Source organism: Caretta caretta, chromosome 8, assembly GCF_965140235.1.
Source record: "Caretta caretta isolate rCarCar2 chromosome 8, rCarCar1.hap1, whole genome shotgun sequence".
In the NCBI taxonomy this organism is placed as follows: domain Eukaryota; kingdom Metazoa; phylum Chordata; order Testudines; family Cheloniidae; genus Caretta; species Caretta caretta.
Genome location: NC_134213.1, coordinates 12,903,135 through 12,928,198, shown reverse-complemented (window position 1 = coordinate 12,928,198; position 25,064 = coordinate 12,903,135). Strand labels below are relative to the sequence as shown.

General features: G+C 42.7%; 2 protein-coding genes across 3 annotated transcripts in view; one reads left to right on the top strand and one right to left on the bottom strand.

Annotated features, from left to right (window-relative positions):
• Positions 1–16,681, top strand: part of TCF7 (transcription factor 7) — a 142,990-nt gene extending 126,309 nt beyond the window's left edge. The window contains exons 13-14 of the transcript XR_012669564.1: positions 14,369–14,518; positions 16,219–16,681. The gene's annotated coding sequence lies outside the window, so the exon portion shown is untranslated. The remainder of the gene's footprint in view (positions 1–14,368; positions 14,519–16,218) is intronic.
• Positions 4,925–23,663, bottom strand: SKP1 (S-phase kinase associated protein 1). Of its 2 annotated transcripts, XM_048861861.2 has the most exons (7): positions 23,515–23,609; positions 20,499–20,640; positions 19,582–19,678; positions 11,701–11,774; positions 9,935–10,078; positions 9,084–9,224; positions 4,925–6,178 (listed from the first exon to the last, which is right to left on the bottom strand). In XM_048861861.2, the coding sequence occupies exons 3-7, from the start codon at positions 19,676–19,678 to the stop codon at positions 6,143–6,145; spliced, it is 492 nt and encodes a 163-aa protein (XP_048717818.1). In that variant the 5' UTR covers positions 20,499–20,640; positions 23,515–23,609; the 3' UTR covers positions 4,925–6,142. The 2 variants fall into 2 exon arrangements, with proteins under 2 accessions (XP_048717818.1, XP_048717817.1); XM_048861860.2 differs by lacking the exon at positions 20,499–20,640 and having other exon boundaries at positions 23,515–23,663.
• Between the last annotated feature and the right edge of the window lie 1,401 nt (positions 23,664–25,064).

Genomic DNA, 25,064 nt, shown 5'->3' with positions numbered 1-25,064 from the left:
TTTATTAGTCTCTGTTCGCTGTGCAACTGTAACCTCTGTTGGTACTAACGGAAGTTACACGCACAAATCCAAAAGAGCCTATTTAACCCTTAGACCACTGGCATTGTCTGTACTTCCACACATGTATATTAAAAGCATATACTGACAGTCACCACGTGGTTAATTATCTAGCACTGGATCAATATCTGAACTAGTATCATTTAAATGATTTCCAACCAAAGTGGTTAAAGCTGAGGTAGGTGACTAGTTGCAGCTTAACCACTGACTGTAACCTCACGCAAGTCTCTTCACCGCTCTGTGCCTCAGTTTCCCCATCTGTAAGATGAGAATGCTAATCTTTTTTCAAGTGCTCTGAGATTCTCAGATATAAAGTGCTGTGGGCATGACAAGCAGTAGTATTATTAAAACCACAAGATATGGTTCAGCTATAGCACGGGTTAGTGGTTGGGTATGTTCAGCAAAATATTGGGTGTAAAGTGAAACTTGCACCTACTGTGGTTGTGCAAAACAAATGTAACCGACCCCCTCAGCAGCCATCACAGGAGAGTACAAATGGACAAACAGCTGTGGCTAGCTAACACTCCAGGATACTATGGGAGAAAGTCCTGCAGTATATAAATGGCACCATTTGACCAAGAGCCAAACTCAATGCTGGAGTAAACAGACACCACTACCATTGACTTCAGCATTCAGTGGAAGTGGCACCCACTTCATCTAATGCTAATTGGGACCCCAGAAGTGCATGGCAACATCTGAGAAGGGCTGCCTGATATCACAGTCTACTCAGTTGATTTCCATTTCCCACTGTTGCAGGATCTGCTTAGTAGCACTCTGGCTAACAGCCTGTTCCTGCTACAGCTTTTCCTCTTCTATCCAAAATGGGCAAGTGATGTTTGCATAGCTGTGGAACCAGGATCATTGGATCCCTTTGCAACTTACACCCATTTTCTGACTGCTGTACACTATCACTAAATGTGGCCCTTAACCTCTAGCCTTGTTCTGACTTTGTGCGAAATATAATTTGCCCTGCTTTAGTTGTACAAGTTCAGCTGTTGACCCTATCCTCTGCTCTCAGATACTAGGCTAAATTCAGTAAGCCCTGTAGGTGGAGGGCTGTAACTGAGAGAGTGTGTGTGTGTGCACATGCGCGTGTGTAACAGAGCAGAATTCGATTGTTTAGTTCTTGAAACATGCAAGGAGACCTTTAAGCTGCCCATTCCAAGGAAAAAATATTGAGTAAATGTTATCACTTTTTACAACTTGCCCTAGGAAGCCAAAACAGAGATCCTAATTTTTTTAAATACCAAAAAAAAAGTCTTTAGATATGCTATAGGAAGTTTTACTTTTTAAAAAAAAAAAACCTTGCCTGTAAATTTTTACTGCAGCAAGATTTAGTTCTCATATGACAGTTTCATTTTTATTAATTACCCATTTGATTTCCTGTTTGAATGTAGAAGTCACAGAAATACCACTTCATTAAGTAAAACCACTGTATGTATGTAGCACAGATAAGTGTTTTGCAGCTGTACTTTCATTTGTCCAATAACTATCCACCCTATACTGTAATTTTTTTTTACATCACTGAGTTTGTATTTTTTGGCTTTTATGTTCAAAATATGTTTATAGCTTTATAAATAAAGAAGTGTGCCAGCCTGGCCCTTCAAAAAGGGCCACTGGGGGGTTATAATCCTATACAATTATACTGTAAGATCTCATTTCTTACTATTTTAAAGATTCCTGTGTTTCTTCCCTACTTGTAGGCAGCAGGGCTTTTAGACTAATTGCATATAGCCAACTGTGAGTATATGAATGACATGGAGAATGCTAGCAGCTGAAGCAGATTTCTTTATCACCAATCCTCTTTTCCATGCACAAGGGCCTGGTTCAGTCACCCTTTAGCTTGGTTCAGCCAATAAAAGCTGTATCTGTTACTGAACATGGCAAGGGGAAAAAGTCAAACAGAAAAGAACATGGGCATAACTTGCCTTTAAAAAATCAGAGTGGTCAGATAAGCAGTCACTTTATTATTATGGCATTTTGAAATGAATGCAGTGCTGGTAAAAAATGTTCATTTATCCACATAAATGAAGCTAGAAGCCTGGGCTACTGCCTCCTGTATTCTACTCAACACATGCTATGTCCCAATAATTAGATCTATCACCTTTATGTATGAGGGGAGCTCCTTCTCCCACTCCTTACATGAATGAATGACCTGAGCAGTCTAGTATATCCTCCTCCCTTCCCACCCACCCCTGGCCCAAACAGTCAAAAACCCAGATGCTTTAGAGAAAGGTGTAAGAATTCTGCAGTAGGCTGCTATAAAATATGCACTATCCCTACCCGCTCCCCCCAATCTCATCCTGCTCTCTAGTAGCCTGGCTTTAGCTCTGAAATGTGAGCCTTATAGATCTCTCTTCCAAAGCTTCCCCTCCCTCCCCCATTACTTATAACAACCCCAGCTACTCTTGATATCCAGAGAAACCTCCTATCCCTTTTTGACTCTGATTAAGTTCACCCTACCTTATCTGCTGAAAGTATGACAACTAACATTTCACAGGCTAGCAGCCCTTGGCTGGTTTTGAACTGGCACTGCAGAAGCTGAAGCCTGGAGTCCTGTAATAACTCCTGAGCCAGTCAATTCCCCAAAGAGACATTTCTAATGCACACTTATAAAGGAAGATATGCAAAGGCTAAAGGATGAGGTGTTGGATTTAAATCTTGTTAAAACTGGAAGAGTAGAGAGATTAGATTACAGTAGCCGATTACCAACAGCCTGAAAGTTGGGGGGTAGGGGAACCACTCATACAAAACTATCCTGACTTGTGCTGGGGGTGGGACGGGCAGGGTTCTTTTCTCCAGCTCACCCAAACAGAAACACAGTGGGTCACAGAGCAAGTGCTTTTTGAGCAGTAGATTAGAGCCCCAGCTCTAGCATGAAGAGCTGTTCCCCTAAACAGAGGCATAAATCAGCTATTTCTATGGGGCAGCTACCCTTCTAGTTTTCAGAACTACTAGGAGTATCATTGAGTATGCTTCCTACCATAGTCCCTTTAACTAGGCCTGTTCTGCGAAGACCTCCCCACAGCACTTATCACATTGCTTCTCCCTTCACACACATATAAAGACAAAATTTTGCCTATGCTAATCTTCTTCCCCAGTGGCGTGGTCCTTAGCACAGAGATTTCTACTGACAGTGCCCCAAATCAAGGGCACCCATAAACTCCCCTCTGTAGCTTTGCTACTTGAAATCACTTAAGGCAGCAAGTAGCATTTTAAGAGGGCATGTTGGAGAAAAACAGTACTTTCCCCGAACTTTGGTAGACACAGCCGGAAGTCATTTTAGAGCAAGCTACTTCACATCTACTTACAAGCTAGAGATTCTTAAGTAACAGCAAGCCAGTCTTGAATGCCTGCAACTGCTCCTGGAATGGCTTGGGTAACACTATTTCTTTGGATTAGAAATGGTGATGCGCTTCTCCTTGTCTCAGTAAGCACTGAAGTTGTTATAGCCTTCCAGCACTATGCTATGATTTTTTTTTATTTTTAAACACTACTGAGACTAGTTAGAATATCAGACCACCATTGCTCCAGGTGGCATTTTAGATTAGAGTTTGTTATTCTGAGGTCATAAGAATCCTGCAAACATGAGTTAGTATAATGAACGAACATCTTGGATTATAAACCCTCCAATGAAGATCAGCAATTCTCACACCAGAGAAGAGGTCTCTTCTCAGGTGCATTACACACAGTTAGGGCAATTCAATACATATTCTTGAGTCTGCCCCCCTCACTTTTCCCATTCTACTATGTGGCATTACACTTCTGCCTCCTCCCCATCCTAAACCCTGCCACAGTCCTCACCTTATGGTACAGCTGAGCACAGATACCTGCTCCAAGCCTAGGTCAGGATATACCTACAGACAGCAAGAGTGCAGCTGAGCTGCATGTAGGTTTGCCTCTTGCCATAAGGCATAGTCAGAAGATAAGGGAAGGGAACATTTAATGAGAGGAGAGGTGAACTGCCCCGATGTGTAGGACTGTAGTTTCTCTTCCACCCACCAAAAAGAAGAAGTTTGAAGTAGGGTAGATCACACCACTTTTTAAGTGGTGGCCAACCCTTGTCTCAGAAGATACACTAAGCAAGTTTAAGCCCTTTGTTACTGGATGCAACATAAAACAACAAAGCCCTAAACACAAGTTCATCTTGATACCTGTGTTAAGGAAGGAACTGAACATCTAAGGACCCATGACCTCGCTTTAATATTAGTCTTCGAAACAGGATTAACTTACACCACTAACTGTAGCAGTGGGTCTCATTTTCTTTCCTAAAGAGTGTACTGTTTCCCACAGAAGATTTTTGGTGTTAACATTTCTAAGATTAACGGCATTGCTTGCATAGAAGAGGCCCCATTTGTCACCAAGAGCATTTATTTTTGGTAGCATTAGGATGCTCCAATGATGCTACCATTACCCTGAACGTAGGACCCATTATTCAGCAACCCCTCTGGAGAGGCTGTGGCAGGCTGGAGGAAGCAAGTTAAGGGATGGGTGGAGAGCAAGTTTGCTTGGGTGCTACAGCAGAGGCTCTCCAATTTTTCATGCTGTTGCCCACCTCTTAATAGCTATACCCAACTCTCCATTGTTTGGACACTCAATTCCATGGACTGTAGTTGGAGAAACTGTTTATAGTGCAAACTGGCAGTCAGTCAACACAGAGTCAGATGTTAAAATTTTCTCTACGTAGATTTTGTTTATGCAGCAGCTACATGGAAGTTTATCAGCAATTTCAAGTTTTACTGTTTAGTAAGACGTGCTATTCACTGAGTGTTCTAGAGGCTGTCAAGTTGCTCTTGTTAAATTAACAAGATTTTTCTAACACATCCATCATTAACCCTTTAACACCACTTAGTGCAACACCATGATCTTTAAAATGAAGAGAAGTACATTTATTAAGGTTAATTCTAGACTAAGGTTTATACAGAAAATGGAATGCAATAAGCTAAGATCACACCTCAAATGTTTACTACACAACCATCTCCTACTCCCTATAAGGGAACTGAAAAAGTCAGAAAACCAGTTACTGTTTAACTAGTTGCAAGTGGCTTTGTCCAAAAGAAGTCACACTAGATACAGCATTAGCTTTGTTTTGTATGCAATAATGAAGAGAGTCTACAAGCTGTGATTTCGTGTACAGTACATAGGTGAAATGTTTCTTGCAGACACAGGAAGCCATGTTTAATAAAGCTACATCACAAGCGGGTTTAGAATTGCCTAAAGCCAGCTACTGACAACATGCTGGATCAATAAGTTTAACTTTGGTAAAGTCAGTCATGTTTTTGGTCAAACTGGGAATTAGCTTTTCCTATTAAAATTCATAACTCTCCTGTGCCTACAGCAGTTCAGATTTTGCTTTGTACCAGCTAGAGGCAGGTCTTAAGCTACATGGCTAAAGAGTTCCAGGTTAACGGTAACTAGCTTACCCAGTTTTGCCAAAGCCACATTTGTGCTAGGACTGGTCTTTTGCAGGCAAAACCAAAACAGGCTTAGAAAGTACTAGCCACTGAAGAGATTTTGTAATGCCTAAGTATTTGCCTGTGACCAACTAAGAACTGTGTCAAGTACTAACTTACTCCAAGGGTAATTATCCTTCATATTTAGAAGTTTGGAGGAAACTCAACAACTCTTCACTCAGCCTGGTTCCCCAAGAAACCCTTTAGTTCTTTGAATAAAAATATGCTTTGTTAATTCCATTTCAGAAAACTTTTGCAAGTGGTTTTATTTACAGTGGAGTTTAAATGCTTATCTAAATTCTGACATCTCAAGATAACATTGTAACTGGACATGGACAGTTAAGAGTCATGAACAGGATAACCTGAAGTGCTATTTCCATACAGAATCCACGCTTAGTTCAGTTTTATTCATTGCCGAGTAAAGTAAAAAGACATCTGATTACACTGGTAAAAACTCAACCATAGGATTTAAATCTGTACTCAAAAAAACACTACACATGCAAAGGGAACAATATCCTGCTAATACAACTTCATTTGCTGCTGCATTTGTCTAATATTAACAATTATAAACAGAGCAGTGCAACTAGTATTTGGAACGATCCTTACAGTGTTAGAGTGTCAGGCACAAAACTTCACTTCTCTTCACACCACTGGTTCTCTTTGCGTACCTTAAACAAGATAAAGCTTTAATTAGATGTAGTACTATACGCATGCTATGAACTTCTAAAAACTAATTAGACAAAAACAGCCCCAGTGGCATCCTTTCCCACAAAAAGGGTGACATTGGAAGAAATGCCAGATTTTTACTTGGATGATTGAAACTAATTTTCGTAAAATATTTACCATTGCAGATTGAGAAGTTACTGAAGATAATATATGCATCTTCCAACCACTTCCTAAAATAGCCTGCATGTTCTACTCATGAATAGCTAGTTCTACTCATGAATAGCTAGTTAACTGGTCATCTTGCTATACATCAGTGGTCTCCAACCTTTTAACATACAAGATCACTTTTTGAATTTAAGATCAACCCAGAATCTACCCTGCCCCTTCCCTGAGGCCACGCCCCACTCACTCCATTTCCCCCCCCACACACACACACACACACTCTCACTGGGCTGGGGCAGGAGGGGGTGCAGGGATCATATGGTCACACTGCACCTAATCTCATAGAATCCACTGGACAGTTCATGAATTTTACTTATTTAGTGTCATTTGTGGTTTATGGAACCAAAATCCTTCAGGGACTGTCACAAATCAGTGTAACATTCTCAACTGTGGGGCATGCACTGGCTGAGCCTGGGGCAAGGGGTGAGCAGTGTGGGCGGGGGGGGGGGGGAGGAGTTTGGGTGCAGGAGGGGGCTCCGGGCTGGGGCACAGGACAGGGTGAGAGGTGTAGGCTTCGGCCCAGAAGGGGCTTACCACAGGTGGCTCCCGGCTGGCAGTGCAGCTCAGCTCAGATAGGCTGCCTGCCACGGCCCCACACCACTCCCAGATGCGGATAGCTGCTGATACATCTCTGCAGCCCCTGGAGGAAGGCGGGGGCAACGGGTCTCTGTACACTGCCTGTGTCCACAAGCAGTGCCCCCGCAGCTCCCATTGGCCAGCTCCACAGAGCCACCTTCCCTCCACCCCAGGGGCTGCAGAGACATGCCAACAGCTAGCCACTTCTGGGAGTAGTGTGGGGCCATGGCAGGTAGTCAACCTGCCTGCCTAAGCCCCGCCAGATTTTAGCGGCCCGGAGATCGTGATTGACTGGCAGAGGCTCCACAGGTTGGGGACCACTGCTATCCAGGATTTAGGAAGAGCTGAAGTGCATTGACTTTACACTCAAGTTCTATAACCTGTTCAATAAGTTTGCAGCTTCCAGAGTACTCTGCTTAAAAATGGTTGTTTAAGGATCATTTTAAGGTAGACCATAAAGCACAGCTTGTTTTAATTAACTCTTTGAAAGGCCTTATTAGGGAAATTCTGAGTAGCTTGAATCTTTGTAGGTGGGTGCCCCAACACACCTACAGCTTTACTGCTGAGGCTTTGGAAAGGGCAACAAAGAACTATTTATGGCAACCCAGAATGTCCTATTATTGGTTTAGCTTCAGTGATTCTTCCCTCAACCTAGCTGCAGCTAACACCAGGGTTTAGGTCAGCACAGCTACGTTACTCAGGGGTGGGTAATTTTATTTCCCCACACCGAGTGATATAGGTCAATCTACATTTTAACTGACCTCAGTCAAAAAAGTTTGCAAGTCTGACATAGTGATATTAATTCACTTGTGAAAAAAGCAACATGCTAAACATTAACCTGTAAGGGTACATTTAGAGAGGGATAAGAAACCTGCAGCAGAGCTGCAGCTGGCCGAGGTCAGCTAACTTGGGCTTGCAGGGGCTCTGGTTGTGGGGCTAAAAACAGTTCTGTAGATGCTCAGGCTGGAGCCTGAGCTCTGGGACTCTCCACTCTCCCAAGGTCCCAGAGCTCGGGCTCCAGCCCGAGCTCAACCCTCTACTCAGTGGTTTGTCAGCTCCAGAACCCGAGCCCCATAAGCAGAGTCAGCTGATTTGGGCCAGCCACAGGGTATGTCTACACAGGGATAAACTTAAGTGGCAAGTTAACTGAGGCAACAATTCTAGCACAATTGCATTACACTTTATAATATTTAGACCAAAAATCCTAGTTTTAGCTAGGAAGTCTATGAGTTGAAACACATTAGCGACACCTCTACCCCGATAGAACGCAGTCCTCAGGAGACCCCCCCCAAAAAGAAAAATCTCACCGTGTTATAGGTGAGACCACATTATATCTAACTTGCTTTGCTGCCCACCCGTTCCTTGTTCCCTGACCACCCCCTCCAGACACCACCGTCCCTAATCACGCCCAGGACCCCACCTCCTACCCAACCCCCCTGCTCCCTGTCCCCTGACTGCTCCGACACCTATCCACACCCCCTGACAGGCACTCACCGGCAACGGCAGGAAGCAGAGCAACACAGTCCCATCCCACTCCACTTCGCCAGCTCCCAGCTGCGGTGCTCCGCTTCCCGCCGCCAGTGAGTGCGGGGAGGTTGGGGAAAGGATGCCCCCCGTACTCACCTGAAGCAGGAAGCGGAGAGCCGCAGCTGGGAGCTGGCAGATTGGAGCACGCTGGGGCTGGGCTGCTCCACTTCCGCCGCTGCCAGTGAGTGTGGGGGGATCCCTTCCCCCATACCCACTCCCCCGAGTGACACAGCTGGGGCGAGGGAAGTGGATCAGGCTGCTCCCCAGCCCCCTGCTAATTCCCTGGGCCACTCTGGGACTACGGGGCCCCCAAAAGTGCCCCCCACAGCTCCTGCCTCCCAGACCCTGGGGGGGGAGGAGAGAGCCCCTGACCGCCCTCAAGACCTTCTGCCCCTTATCCAACACCCCGGCCTGGCACCCTTAACACGCTGCTCAGAGCAGTGTGTCGGAGCTTTACTGCCTTGTATGCAAACCCGCATTATATCGGGTAGCATTATATCAGGGTAAACGTGTATAACACTAGCGTGGCTACTTCAGTATATAAACAATCCAGAATTTAATGAAACCCAGACTATGGAGTACCTGTGCTTCTTCCTCTTCAGTGAAGTCATTCTTGATATTGAAGGTCTTGCGAATTTCTTCTGGAGTTTTCCCCTTAATCATATTTGCAACAGTCTTGCATGTGACATCAAGCAAACCTTTAATGTCTAAGTAATTTGCAGCCTGCAAAAAGAGAGTCACCAGATTTAAAATCAACGTTCTGCCTCTGTGGATGTACAACTTAAACCAAATACAGACTACCTTCATTTTATGATAAACTAATTTGATTAGGTAGCTCATTACAGCAAGTGTTTAAGTATATCTGACAGGGCAGTCCTAGTGGAACGGTTCAGAATAGTTCTAAGCAAACTTAAAATTTGAGACATTCCTGTTAGAAAAGGCTTACAGAAGCCTATGAACAATGAGGTCTTTTGGGCAGCCAGTTGGCTAGCCACGCAATACGGCACATTGCTTAAGTGCACACCAACTTACATACCATTAGGGTCAGGAGGAACTAGGCCTCAAAACATTAAGACTGACTTTTGAAGTGGGTTCAGGCTGCTGAACAGAATCTAGTACACAACCTTTTTCAAATGAAGGAAGTTACCGTGTTTGCAACAAACTTGACTCAAGTAGAAGACCGGATTACTGAACTTGAGTGCAAAGCTAAACGTCAAATTTGTATTTCGGTCCTCAAGCGTAGATTGGGCTGCTTAGTAGTAAGTATTTGAAGGGTGTCCACAACACGTATTATCTTGAATGATTTTACTATGAAGTGGGGAAAGTCAGACCAATTCTACCACTTCTATCTACACCACCAAGATAAAGTTCAGAAGCCTAGAGAATGTGGCTATGTGCTGAAGAGAGCATCTAATGGAACATGGACACCCTACCAGGATAAGTTCAAAAAGTGTTCCTTGGTCTACTTTCAGGAATTCTTGGTCCCATACAGGGATGTCATCTGTTCGTTTTTCCTTGTTCTCATCGTCCTCAGGGGGAGGTGGATCATCCTTGTGGTGGGTGCACCATTGGATCACCTGATATTAAGACATTAGAATCAATATAAAAAACTGTTCTTAAGCATTCTCATCAGCTCTGTTTAGACTGACTTCAGATTACAGGAACAGTTACTCTCCCAAAACTGCAAAAAATGCACAAAATCTTGGACACAATGTGCTGTGAGAGTGCTATTTGTACCTGATAGTAAGACATGTACAGACCCAGTCTTAACTACAAGACCCTGGAATTTCAAAGCCTTTTAAAATCCCGTTGAGTGCGCCTGGGTAATGAATGTCAGACATTCTGGTTCTGGAGATTTCCCAGAAGGTATTTGAGCAGATTTACATTTGCATTAGTGCACGGTCTAATCCACAGGTGGCCAACCTGTGCCTCCAGAGCCACATATGGCTCTTCAGAGGTTAAATACGTGGCTCCTTGCATCCTCCCTCCCCTCCCCCCCCCCAAGCCTGCAAAGCCCTCGCTCCTCCCCCTCTCGCCTCCAGAAGCTCCTGCGCACCGTGTGGGGCAGAAGGGGAAGGGGGGCATTGATTGGCAGGACTGCTGGCAGGCAGGATGGGGGAGCTGATGTGGGGCTGCTGACGTATTACTGTGACTCTTTGGCAATGTACACTGGTAAATTCTGGCTCCTTCTCAGGCTCAGGTTGGCCACCCCGGTCTAAGCAACACAGACACACAGAACTGTGCTCTTAATGTTAACGCTAACACAAGACTGTTTAAGTACGATCTTCTCCATACAGTTTTGACGATAGTTGAGAAATGCAGATAGGTGGTATTTGGTTTGCTTAACAAGAAAACTATTAGCAGACAGTATGGTCAGGCATTAGTGCTACTCTGCATAAATGGTTATGCATTTGTGTCAGGGAGAAAACAAGTAGTTAGTCTACTAATATTACATTTTTTATTTCATCTGAATTTTGACTAGTGAAGTGTTACCTAAGCACTGCACAAGGAACAGGGGTTGCCTGCTCTTACAGTCGCCTTTTGCACTCTGGATAGGAGTTTATATAACGCACTGTCCTAGCCTCACTGGTCAAATGCTGCTTATTATAGAACTAACCCAATTCATTTCAAACATTTAAATTGGTTCAAACTCTTCCAACACAATGCAGACACGATCCTTGAAGAGCCCTGACCTGCAAATTTGTTCCTCCTTCCATTTCACCTAGTAACAATAGATTCCAGCCAGTGCATTTAATGATCTGAACATAAGCCTCCCAATCTTTCATTTCAATTTGGTGCGCTCAAGTGAGTCCTCAGATAATACCACAAGAAGTCTTCAACTGGAGAACCCCCGGACAAGAATAATGAGGGTGTGGATCGTGAGTTTGGTGCACAGCACTTGTATAGTATGTCTGGCAACAGCTATTACCACTGCTACTGGCCCCACACCCTTTGAGCACTAATATGAAAAGAATTAGTTTATCTGTATTATTTACAGGAAAATCTTATCTAGAAATTGAAACTGCAGTTCAACAAATCCTGCTTTTGACTGATAAACAGTTTATGTTCTAAAAAAAGGTAACTGGTACACAAGAAAGTTTGTGTTTAAATCTAATATTTCCAGTTCTCATTAAGCAATGGCTCAGTCCACACATTTTTGTAGTTCAAAGCTACTAACAGCACCTGGGTAGCATCTTACCTTTTTTAATATAGCTGCATTAACATTTGGAAGAGGGACTGGGTCATCATCTCCTTCATCGTCCATTCCCAGATCTAAGAGTGGAAAGAGGATTTAGATGCTGTAACTTGCCATTCACTCATTTTTCTGAAATTCAGATGGTTTCTTCAATCCACAACTACAGTATACAATTCTGATACAGAATGTTGCTAATCCACTCAATCTGTAATCAGATTATGGTTCTCCTGCTCAAGTTAAGCAGTCTTAGACAAGGCTTCATAATACCACGGCTGCATCACTTACACGCTACGTAACAGAATGCTCATCATACCCAAGTAGCTAGTATTTTTATTTATATTCTATATACACTGATGCATTTATGTTTCCTTATTTGCAAGACTATTAAATTGCCATTAGAAGTTCTGTTCATCCCTATTTCAATGTAATCCCACTATTAACAGTGTTGGATAATTGGAAGGAAAACTCTTTTGTCAGTACCAGCTTTTAGGTCTCAAATTTGCTACAAGTGTTCCAAAAAAGAACTCCCTTTGAATCTACTATTAAGTGAGATCTTAAAGAGCTTCTGTATGAACTACAGACAATACTCTGTCCTCTCTGCAGGAGCAGTTAATACTGTAGCCATAGAGATTCTGGGTATTTGGCTTACAAGGCATTGTATATTGAAACATAGAAGCCGTATTAGTTTCCAGAGACAAGGTGGGTAAAGATATTACCTCACCCACCTTGTGTCTCTAATATTCCAGGACCGATACAGCTACAACACTGTATACAACTAAGTTAATTTCCACTCTATCTGAGGCAATGACAGATCACTTGACATGTTAAGAAAAATCCTTTAGGGAAGGTGGTAAAACCAATAACCACTGTTTAAAAAAATTCAGAGTATATTTGAGACATGGTTAAACACATTTATGCTCTACTGAGTCATCAAATTCAAAACTAAGAGACTAACATCATCATGTAGAGAATATTGAAAGCACACTGCAATTCACAACGTAGACTTTAATCCATACCTGGATTGAACTACACAGGATAAATACCACATTAAGGTAACTGCCCTGATTAAATGATGCACCATACCATTTTGTTGCAAATCAAGATATCAGAATTGGTATGTTACCTTAGTTTGAGTGCCCTGTGTAAGGTTATGCAGCCATGTAAAGTGATGTATAAAATTATCTATGCATTTGATGAATAACTGATCTGCATCATCCAAATACATTAAGAAATTAACTGAGTTAGAATACACCACTGCTGTATCACCACAACCTCCATCTCCTCAAAGCAAGCCTACACACAGTGGCTAACATGCCAATGTCCTACCTACACTGGCACTCCAGCATTACCACTATTGGGAGATTTTAAACAGAAATGCTATTGTTATCCAAGTCTACTTGCAGTAGTGAGCTGTAACAGGTATTGTGTATTTCACTGATCATTTTATTGGAAACTTCAAATATACTTCATTGAATGCAATGACATATATAGGTGCAGGGAGAAAAGCTAGTTGTCAAAGTGTTGGACTGTGGAATAAAGAATCATAGAATCATAGAATATAAGGGTTGGAAGGGACCCCAGAAGGTCATCTAGTCCAACCCCCTGCTCGAAGCAGGACCAATTCCCAGTTAAATCATCCCAGCCAGGGCTTTGTCAAGCCTGACCTTAAAAACCTCTAAGGAAGGAGATTCTACCACCTCCCTAGGTAACGCAAGAATTTAAACACTCCAAGGGAGAGAGCAGATGTGTCCTGGCTGAAGCCTCTAGCACCCCCGAACTAGGAAAGACTGCCTCCTGCTTTCTTGGTGTCAAAACCCTACCTGTCCCTCCATCCCCCTTTCAGCCCTCCAGTTTCTCCTCCTGCTCCCCTTTAGAAAGATAATTCTGCATTATCAGCATATGAAGCTGCAGCACAGATGTCTGGGAGCAACAGCGAGTGTCTTATTTGCACAAGGGATTCTAAAGCAGTAAGAGGCAGTGCCATGTGATTCCAGAGTTCCCAATACATGGTCTGTCTAGTGTGCTATTTATGGTATTACAGAGATTTGTTTAGAAGCACTACTTCCGATTTTCAATGTAAACCAAAAGCCCCTGATAACATTGAAGAGTTTAACAATGTTCTGAACTCTGAAAGTGGCAAGATCCCTTTGGATGGGCTTACCGAGCAAGTGCATTCTCTGCCACCTGCTGAGAGAACTTTTATAACTTCCTGCTCGTGTTTTCCAATTTTGTTTATTGGTCATGCAGAGCAGCATCACACTAAGCAGCTTTTGGTGGCGTTACAAGGTGGGAATGAAGGACAAACAGTAAAAAAATACAATTTTAAAGGTCTATAGTATTTTATCTTGTGCGTCTCGTTGCTAAAAACAATTTCTACTTGAGGCCATCCAGTCTGTTCAACTAGATCTATAAGAGACATTTCTAGAAGTTAAGGCACTAACATACTCATTTGTAATGTTTGTGATTTTGCGTGTAAGAGCACAGACAGGCATCCCTATTTAGAAGGATTAGGCATAGTTTGCTGTACATACAGACCATCTGGTAGACTTCCACAGATGTTTTTGTTTGCAATTTGTGTCAGTGGGAGATCAGAGCTAAGCATTATCCTGAATAATTTAACTGCTTTCACAAATGTGAAACATTGTTTCTGCTTTACTTTTCATGTATTGAGACTTTCTGAAGTCTCCTCCAGTGCTCCAACATACGAAGGAGAGATCCACTGTATTTGGAGCGGACCAAGCCATCTGGTCTGTCCATCTTAGCATTATCTACTATAGTTTAACATATTACAACAGTAAGCAAAGGCTGGATGCAAATGAAGGTAGGTGGCTTATGTTTTTATGAACCTCCTTTCTGGGAAAGTGTTGGAACTACACAAGACTAGAATATTCAGGGGACACAAACATTTTAAAAGGCTTTTGTCTAAGAGTCATTATAACCTAGGATAGAACTGCTGTTAAACATGAATACATTTGTAACTTTTGATTCTGTTCCTACCACTTCACATGGGAATGCCAGTTTTCCTTATATCCCTACTGGCTGCAGGCAATATCTGGATGGCACTTTTAAGTGACTGCCTCAGCCAGCTGCAGGTGGAAAAAAAATCAATGATTTTTTTTTTTTAAATCTGATTTTTTTTTAATCTAAATCAGATTTTCGTAAAATGCTTTTTGAGGAAAAACCTATCTAAAGATATTTTTAATTACGATACATTATAGAATCATAGAATATCAGGGTTGGAAGGGACCTCAAGAGGTCATCTAGTCCAACCCCCTGCTCAAAGCAGGACCAATCCCCAACTAAATCATCCCAGCCAAGGCTTTGTCAAAACTGACCTTAAAAGCTTCTAAGAAAGGAGATTCCACCACCTCCCTAGGTAACACATTCCAGTGTTTCACCACCCTCCTAGTGGGAAAGTTTTTACTAATATCCAACCCAAACCTCCCCCACTGCAACTTGAGACCATTACTCCTCATTCTGTCATCTGCTACCACTGAGAACAGTCTAGATCCATCCTCTTTGGAACCCCCTTTCAGGTAGTTGAAAGCAGCTATCAAATCCCCCCTCATTCTTCTCTTCCGCAGACTAAACAATCCCAGTTCCCTCAGCCTCTCCTCATAAGTCATATAGTTCAAATATATCTCATCATGGAATAAGGATTATAACTTCTAATTCTATAGTAGGAGAATATATTCATGTAATGTTTAAGAAAAGTTTTGTAAATGAGTTACAATAGTTCATGGATTAGGTACCCAATTTTATGGGGCTCCAGGGGTTTCTGTATAGATTATTTAGGTTAATCTACCCTACTGGACTCAGTGCTCAGTCTAGAAGATATCATCAGAGAAGCTTAGTTTTGCAGTTCTCAAACTGTGGATTGGTCTCTCCAGAGATAAAATGCTTGTTAACAGCAAAAATGTTTTTAAACAAATATATAGAGGGGAGAAACAACAGACCTCAACCCTATTGTCCCTCTGCAAATTTGTGTACACAGAGTCAATCCCTTACCTCTCTCTAAAAGTACAAAGTTTCAAAAAGTTCAGTGAATAGAAGATTGTTGGGGGTGGAATAGATCTGGACAAGAAGCCTGAAGATAAATGTGAGACGGGAGGGACAGGCAGTAGAAATAAAAGTGAAACTGTTTGAGCAGTATATTCCAGAAGTCTTCAGGTCTTTTTGAGTGTAGCCTTCATTGATTTGAGATCTACCATACCATTCTCTCACTAGAAGGGAAAAACTATAATGGCAGCAGGCCGTAAAAGAGACCCAGTTTGGGAATAAGAACCATTCAAGAAATATATGTTTGCTGATGATATTTTAAAGGAAGTCACACCAGTGAACTGGTGGAAGTCACTTAAGAACTTGGATTCAGAGACTGTTGAAGTGATAATCTCACTTTTAACAGCAGTAGCTTCTTCTGCCAGTGTAGAAAGAATATTTTCTTCCTTTGGACTAATTCATTCCAAATTGAGAAATCGTTTGGGACCTGAAAAAGCAGGAAAGCTTGTTTTTCTTTTCCAGATTATGAACAAACAGGAAAATGAAGGTGAAGACGACAGAGTTAGCTGCATAAGCCAATATTTTAAGTTTCTCATGTTGATCTGGCTGACAAAAACAAACAAACCTGATTTTAAAAAACTTGAATGTTTAACTAAATTTGAAAATTCATGTTTGTTTTGTTAAAATATTATACGTTTGCTGTTGAAGAAAAAAATCCAGAATACATAATAATGTCGTTTTAGTTAAACAAAACGATTTAAATGTCTGTCTGATGATGTTCTCCTCCTAATACAGCCTGGCAAGAAAATCCTCCAAATATTAATGATTAACCTGTTGAATTGGAGATGTTTATGAAGTCATTGGGAGGTGAACTATGGGCTTCAATTACCTTCGGTAAATGAAATAACCGAACAATGATTCATTTTCTGATATAGCTGTAAAACTAATCTGAAAAGTCTTCAAAATAAATCACGTTAAAAATGTATATAGTGTACACCTTCTAAAAATGAAATCTACATCTAAGAGTTGTGAAGAATATGTATTAAGGTTATAACAACCAACAAGAATGCACTTTTATGTAGAAATAGTGATTGAGTGTTACTGTCTTCTCCCCAACTGCCTTCAAACCTCAAGGACAAAAACGGGAAAGCTATCTAAGAAACAAGTTGCCTAAATAAAACCAATATTAACATGGAAAATTGAACAAGGGAAATGGTATGCATAATCTAACCTTTACTCTGAAGGAGGTATACTAGAGAAAGCAGCATCTTACAAGTTTTAGATATGTATCCTTTCTCTGCACTAATATTGGTGGCACAGAGCATATCAGAGAGGCCCCCAGTTTCTAGCATATTGCCACACCCGCACTGCAATAATTAGTCTGATCCTCAATGTTCAAGAAGTAGCCTGTTTCCATAAACCCAGGCATTTGAACAAAAGTATTTAGATCGACATCACTCCTGAGAGAGTAAATTAAAAACCAAATTAGTTTGGACTCACACGACTGTAATCACTGATCAAGTAAATGCTTCCTCCCATTGTACTTATTTTGGTAAAAGGCTTTCTGAAGGCATATCCACAAATTAGTTGTGCAGAAGTCCAAATTAGCATCTTAAGAGGACTTCTGACAGTCAGCCTGAGGATGACGAATGCAAATTTGCCATTCAGACTATCCCTGACCAAAACAGCTCAACCATGAAAACAGCTAACTGCCTATAAGAACATTTCTTATTTTCAACTGTATTCAATATGAATTTGACATTGACAAATGTGTCACACTTGAGGAAATAACTGCATTTAGAAACAAGCATCTTTTCTGACACTTTAGGAAAAGAAATAAGAAATAAGAAACAAGACATGAGTGAGTACTGTATAGGCCCTTTCTCTGAAGTAGTAGTGCCAGTTAAAGTGAGCCAACAGACTGGAAAAAAAAAAAAAAAAAAAGACTACAGCACGTCTACAAGAGGGACTGTATTTTGGAAGGAGAGTGCCACTGGTTTCACAGGTGAAGGTTGATGACAGACACCCTGGGGCAGACACTGCACAAGGCCACTGGCACTTAATACCATGTCATCAGTCTGCTCAAAAGAGGCTAAAAGCAACAGTGATAAGGACTCTGGTGCTAAAGCCTTGTATATACCAGGGCTTCCACCAACTGGCAATTTTTTGCCAAAGAAGCTTAATGTAGACTATTTCTGAGGGATTCCGTACCAAAAATAAAATGAAAATTCTGCACACGGTATTTTAAAATTCTTCCAAATTTATGTGTCAATAAATAAATGGAGGCTCCAGCATAGCAGTAGGGAGCTCAGGCCACTGGCTACACAAAGGTGGGAGATCACCCTGCAGCCCCCACGCACAGGACACAGCGGTGAGGCTGCACCCGACCCTGACATCGCAAGTGCCCAGTCTGTCCAAAAACACCCTGAGGCCTGGCGCCTCCAAACCAGGGCAGGCTCAGACTGGCAGGATCCAAGCGTGGAGGGATCCAGGTGAGGTGAGGGGGCTCTGGGTGGGGCAATCTGGGTGCAGGCAGCTGAGTGGAAGGCTGGATGCGGGGGCATGATCTGGATTCAGAGGAGCTCATTGGGGTGCAAAGGCAATGGGACTCTGCAGGAGGGTCCAGGTGAAGGTGGCTGGAGGTCAGCAAGGGGTTATGTAGGGAGGAGCAGCTGCCTGTATAGTGACTCACCCTCCCACCACAGCTGAAGGAGCAATGGGAGCAAGAAGCTAGGGTGGGTGAGATGCAGCACTTCCAGCAGCCAGGGGAGGTTTCTGGTGGTTGGTCTAACCCAGCCCCGCCGTTCCTTGCAGGGGAAGAGGAAGGCCTGTACTCCCACACTCACAGCCCAGCCAGGACTAAAGGATAAGGCGCAGGATAGGTGCCACCAGTCTTGGCATCCCCTCGCCGGCATTACCTCTCCACCAGCTGCTCCAGACGCCTGAAACAACATGCCCGGGATGCTGGGGAGGGGTGTGTGACCGCTCTTACAGTTTCCCTTTGCTTCCCCCATGAGAAAGTCATTTTTCCATGGGGAAGCCAAGAAATCTGAGGGGGACATGAATTCTACCCACATGCCATGATGCAAAATTCCCCCAAAGTTGTAGACAAGGTTTAAGAGAAACATTCATACCACAGACATGTCAAATACAGAGGTGCGTTTTGCAGAGGCTATGACGACAAAACTTCTACAACAGAAAGTCAAACAAAAGATAGTTTTCACATCAATTGGAAGGTATTTGGTAGACTTGCACTGACAGTCTGTCCTCTGTTGTAAGCTGCCAACGGTGGGAGGTTAATGTAAATGAGACCTTGAGACATACTGGGTATTTCAGTTTTAAAAAAGCAGCAGCAGCTAAGTTAAAGATTCAGACAATAGGGCCAGTCTGATACCCCCGTCACCATTTACTTCTTTACACTTTTTAAACACACTTTCATCTCTTAGCTTTGATGTTTAAGTTACGTTTGTTGTACTTTAGTAGCCATCACACAAAGCCAGTAAATTCAACCCAGAATAGAAATGTTTTGTGGAGATCAGCTATTTAGCATGATCACATGCCTAGAATCAATTTGTGCTACTTGCCTACCACCACAAATAAGTACCTGTACTTTAGGCCTAAATAGCCAAGTAAGTTGCACATCAAAAACTCATCTCTACCTTACAACAACACCATAAGAACCCACACTTAAGTGTTACTTATATAACTGTTTGCTTTGCTATTTGTGGTTGTACTAATCCCTTCTCTTATTATATTTGTGCCTAAGACAGTGCTTCCAAGAACCATTTAAGTGGAATTGTGGTAATGCACCTCAGTTCTGATTTGAGTGATGTTTCCTGGGACATTAGTTTGCAATAAGCTTTTCGCTCAAATCTGGACTCTTACCTTCCAACATAGTCTTGATAGTTACAGATTGCTTTGCAATTTCAACGTCAACTTCAAAAATTTCTCCATCTGAACTCTGCAGTTTAATGGAAGGCATCTACAACACAAGAAAGTCACCAGTTATTTTCATGCAATGGTTTGCAGAGAAGTTAGTGTAATACAAAGTGCTGTTCAAGTTACAAAAGCCATCTTTACCATTCACATTGCCTCTTCAAGACAAATGCCATTAAGATGGGACACACAATTGTATATGGAAGGGCAAAGGAAGCGTCCCCCATACAATCAGAGACATCTTTACAAAATTTACTGTTTGGATAAGCAAGTCTTAACTCACTACTTCTAGAGAAAAGCAGCTGAGGATGTGAGAGTGGAAAAGTAGTATTCTAAGATTAAGCAATTAGGAAGTGTCTAATATGTTGAACAAGAGGCCAACACATTTCACATTTAAGTTTTAGGGCAGTGATGCAATGTGAATGAATGCCAGCCATATGTTGGCAATACTAAAGCTGCAGTAGCATCCCTCTCTGGTCTTAAATATGGTTTTAAGTGACGCACCAAAACTTCCAAGTACTCCCAAATACCAATATTTCTTCAGATGGCAGAAGGGGCTAGCAGATTTGGAGACTATTCAGGTGAAGTCAGATCCCATGGCACTTTCAAAATTCTGGTTTCTTGGACAAGTCTCCCACAGACGAAACAAGTTTGACATATTACTGATATTGGAGAGCTTTCAGAACAGATACTGGGTAAGCTTTTCACACCTGCCACCACACTTACTGTTCAAGACATTACTTAATACATTGCTAGGTCGGGGGGGGGGGGGGAGGGAAGGATTTTTGAGCATAAATCTTAACAAGTTCAGGAACAACAATAATAATCTGTAAGATTACTTGTTGCAGCATGTGCGTTTGAGTTACCTGGAGGTGTTTTTATTAGGAGTCTGATTATCAAGCCTCACAAAACTGATCTTCCTAAGAGTTATGCTACAGCTCAAATACAATGGGTGAGGTTCTATGGCTATGCAGATGGTCAGACGAGATGATAATGGTGCCTCAGTGCCTTAAAAAAAAAAAAAAATATATATATATATATATATATATATATACATACACACACACAAGTCCTTCAAGAGTGCTTCTGAAGCCAAGCTACTTCAAATTTTAGAAACTGACTAATTCATTACAATTAATATGTAAGCTGTATTAGTGAATTTCTCCAGTTAACAGCTAATAGAAGAAGAAAGCAAGCTTGCTTCTATTGCAGTGTTAAAGAATTAGTCTAGACTAACTGATTCTGTACTAGCTGTGAAAGCAATTTACGTTAACAGGAAAGGTCTCTGAAGGCAGCTATACTTGGAGAAGAGCCTGTGTGAAGTCATTAGCCCTAGTGCCTTCCATGTCTCAAGACCTTTTTTGGTCATTTATTACCTTTTTGTTATTTTGCTTTGCAGAAGGATATCACAGTTTAGAGCTCCATTAGTGGATATAAGAGAGCTAAGTCATGCATCATTTGACACAGTCAGACAATCCAATTCAAAACCTGCTGGAAAAAGCTTTGGGGACAAAAGGTAAGGGTTAGGGGGCCTAAGATTCCACAGACCCAAGATCTACTGCAATTAAAGCAGCTGACTGGATGTCGCTCTTTCAGCTAGCTTGCATTATCTGCTCCACAAGGCAGACTCTAGCATGTCAATACTGCTGATCCGGAGTACTGCAACAAACCCAGCCCAATGAAGCCCAGCCAGTGCAGGTTATTAAGCAGAATACAAGCTGAATATAGAACCTCATCTCAATTTATGTTTGGCAGAGTTCGAGCCAATCCTTTAACCCCCATATGAAAATGTTACTATATCTTAAGTGGTATGGGTATTTTTGGATGGACTCAGACTCATGAGCACTGCATTTCTCACTGAACTAGGATACTGAATTTATTGCTGCAATGTTACAACTATGGTTTTTCTTTTAAGACTGCTGAATATTGATTAAAGTTACATCATTCAATATTATTAAGCAGACCAGTCCTACAATGAGAAGTTAAGATTTCCTCAAGTACAAATCTAGCTTATTTGCTAGATATAAATATAACTTCACATCTAAAAACAGTCACCCCACAATCCTTTTTACTTTTTTTTGGGGGGGGGGGGAGGGAAAGCACTGACAAGACACGAAGTCTACTTTAAACTATTTAGACTTCCTGCATTTTATTAATTAGTTTCCTTGAAATTTTGGAATTAAGTTATTGCTTACAGTTTGTTTAGTGTCAATACAGCAAATTTCTACTAAGTGTAATTTGATTTACATCATAGCACTGCTTGTTCCATAAGCAGACTGAGTCAGCAGTATTTTTAAATGCCCTATTTTCAGTCTAACTAAGCTGAAATATTCAGTGAAGGGAGAGTCTCATATATCTAAGTATTTTGATTGCATGATGTCATATAGAAATTGCTGCTTATTGCGATCAGGAAATACAAGACTTTCTTTAAACTGAAATTTACACTTCTCCCTTCATGTGAATGTTTTTGAAAGGAGCAATTTCAAGTTTACATTTGTTATTAGAGTGACAGCATCAAGTTTTCTTGTATATTCAGTGCATTGACACAATAGGTTGAGTAGTTATTAGCACGACCTGATTAACTACATGACATTAAGCAGCACAGAATATTTTCACACAATGAATAGTTTAAAATTAAACATAGGTATAATGTCAAGATGCTATGTGGATCTAGTCAGCCAAAACTTAGTCATGTTAAGGTGCAACAAATGCGAGAAGTGTAAAATTAATGTTCATACATGCCTAGGTTGTAGAAGTCTAGGATTATTACATAATTCTGCACAGTGGGATATATCCATAGATTTTGCCTGATCAAATTCAGTCTATGCAATACTATTTACATTAAGGTCAGTTTCACACATCAGTTTTAGCCCAAAACTCAAATACACATTGATTACATCAGTGTCACAAACAGGGCTTTATTGTTAGGAAGTCCTAATCAAAAGGACATTTTAAGTAGTTTAATTCTCATTATCAATCATGGAGATCAGGGTTTGTACTTCGTTAGTAAAAAGAGTACCTCCTGGAAGAGAAATATCATTTGCAGTAGAGAACTTGGAAAACAAGTTAGCCTCAAACACCAGTACAGCTCAGTGACTAAGCAGAACAGTGCAGATCCTGTATTTTGAGAACACTTAATCAGGTAGCACTTTAGTATTACTATTAAAGAGATGTACTTAAATTACAGCACTGCGCTCAAATATTACTGGAGCAGCTGCTCAGCTGAACCATTTACGGTATCTTTAGCCAACTCTGCGCCCTGCGAAGCTGTTAAAAGACGTACTCCGGGCTCGTCCCCTGTATTTCTCAGGCTCCCACACAACAGCCATTAAAAAGGGTCACGTTTCAGACACTTGCTTAAGGTCTGACAAACAAACACACACACACACACTAAGAAACTGCTCCGTGGAGCCCAGGGCAACGCACAGCACAGCGGAGCAGAGAGCAGACCGGGGTTTGCCTGCGCGGCAGGGGCTGAGGCGTCCTTCTACCTGAGCAGCACCGGGGGCAGGGATCCTGCGTTACCCCGCGCTGACCGAGGCCGGCCGGCCGGCCTGCCCGCCCTTCGCCCAGGGAAGCCCGCGGCCCTCCCCCCGCCACAAGTGGTACGAAGCCCCCTGGCCCGAAGGCGCTTCCCCACCCCACTTGGAGGAAGAGGCGGCTCCCCAGGCAGCAGCCCACAGCAACCACCTCCCCACTTTCCTCCGCGCGGGGCCAGGCCCCGCTTCCCCCAAGCGGCCGCTGCGGCCTCCAGCCCCGGCCTGGCCTAGAGCCCTCGGCCCGGCCCGGCCCGGCCCCGCTCCCGGGATTGCCAGCCCCACCGCGGGCAGGCGCAGGCGAGCTTGGGGAAGAGACCTGAGCCGTCAGCCCCACCCGCCTCACCGCGAGACGGCGCCCGGCTCCACGTCCCTCCGCGCTGACCGAGACCCGGCGGCAGCAGCTACAACTAGGGCCCGACTGCGGCGACGCCTTTTATAGCGCGGGGCGGGGCGGGACTCCGGGAGGTGGAGGGCGAAGGACCCCTCCCGGCTGCGTCACAGACCAACTGTAGGTGACCGCGCAGATCGCCTGAGTGATCGCCAGGAAATGTAAAATGCAGCCCTCCCCCGCGGGACACAAACGCCCTCCTCACCTCCACCTTAGATAGGGGGAGGGGGGGGGGCAAGGGATTTCATGCACGTAAACAGATTGGGGGAGTTAAGCAACAGCCACGGCGTCTTTCAGGCAGAGGGTGCCCCTGCCAGAAAAGCTGCCTCACATGGCAACGGCAACAGCCTCATAGTGGATGGAGGGGGTCACGCTAGCACGTGTTTCCTCCATGCCCCTTGCTAGTGGTGTAGACGGCCTCCAGGGCTAGGGCCCATGTTGCCCTGTTCCCAGGGCCCAGCCTCTAGCCAGCAGCTTCTCATCCCCCCCCACCTTCCTCGCCCACCAGGAGAGGGAGTAGTGCAGACTCCTCCAGGACTAGGCCCTCTGGGGTTCTGTTCCCAGTTCTTGGCATGTCTCATTCCCCATTAGCAAAATGGGAGTGATGATATTTCCGCGGCAGGATTCATTAATACCTGTCAGGAAGGGACCACATCTTCCTAGTTGTAGCATGATTCTGATCAGATCGCTTAGGTGCAAATGCTATATAGATAATACTGTTACATCTTGAAAACTGCACTGGAGGAATATCATAACAAAGCTCAGTCCAGTTTGGACATGGCGAGTGTTACTGACCTAAACACCTCAGCTACTCTGTCCTTCATAGGAACAAAATTCAGCCTTCTGCCCTAAAACACAAAGACCTCTAACCCTTGCACTAAAGGGAAATCTTTATCAGCTCTGTCAAGTGCACCTCATTTTCAGAGATTTAATCCCCAAGTTCCCTACCTTCTACACAAATTGGTGTCCCCTCATTTTTATTGTTGGAAGAAAAATTATTAAAACAGGTTTCAGCAAAGTTATTTTCACTATAAAAAGATGAAACCTATAACATTTTAGGATTCCTGTATGAATCCTTTTTGTGTCCTTCATTTTGATTCTCTGATGCACACATTTGTGCCTCTGGAGGTACATGATTTTCATTAACCGTCAGCAGTACAGAGCCTATGCCGCATAGTTGAGAGGTTCTGATTCTATCCTGTTGAGGGCAAGGTTACTTAAAGGATTATGATTGCATAACTACATATATTTTACTCTATACCTCAGAAGGCTGAGTCAACTCTGCAAAAATTCATACCTCTGTTTTCAAGGTATTGTACTTACCTGCATGGACTGGGCGTGTAAAACAAAGAAACTCACTGTTGTTAATTACTCTGAGTGAGCTAGGGATACAATTATTGTCTAATGAAGGGAGCTTGACAGAAACTAGGCTATTAAATTAATGTTGAGGGCTGAGGATAAATTTGCTAAGCAGCACTTTAATCTAAAAGCTGCATGTCAGCTAA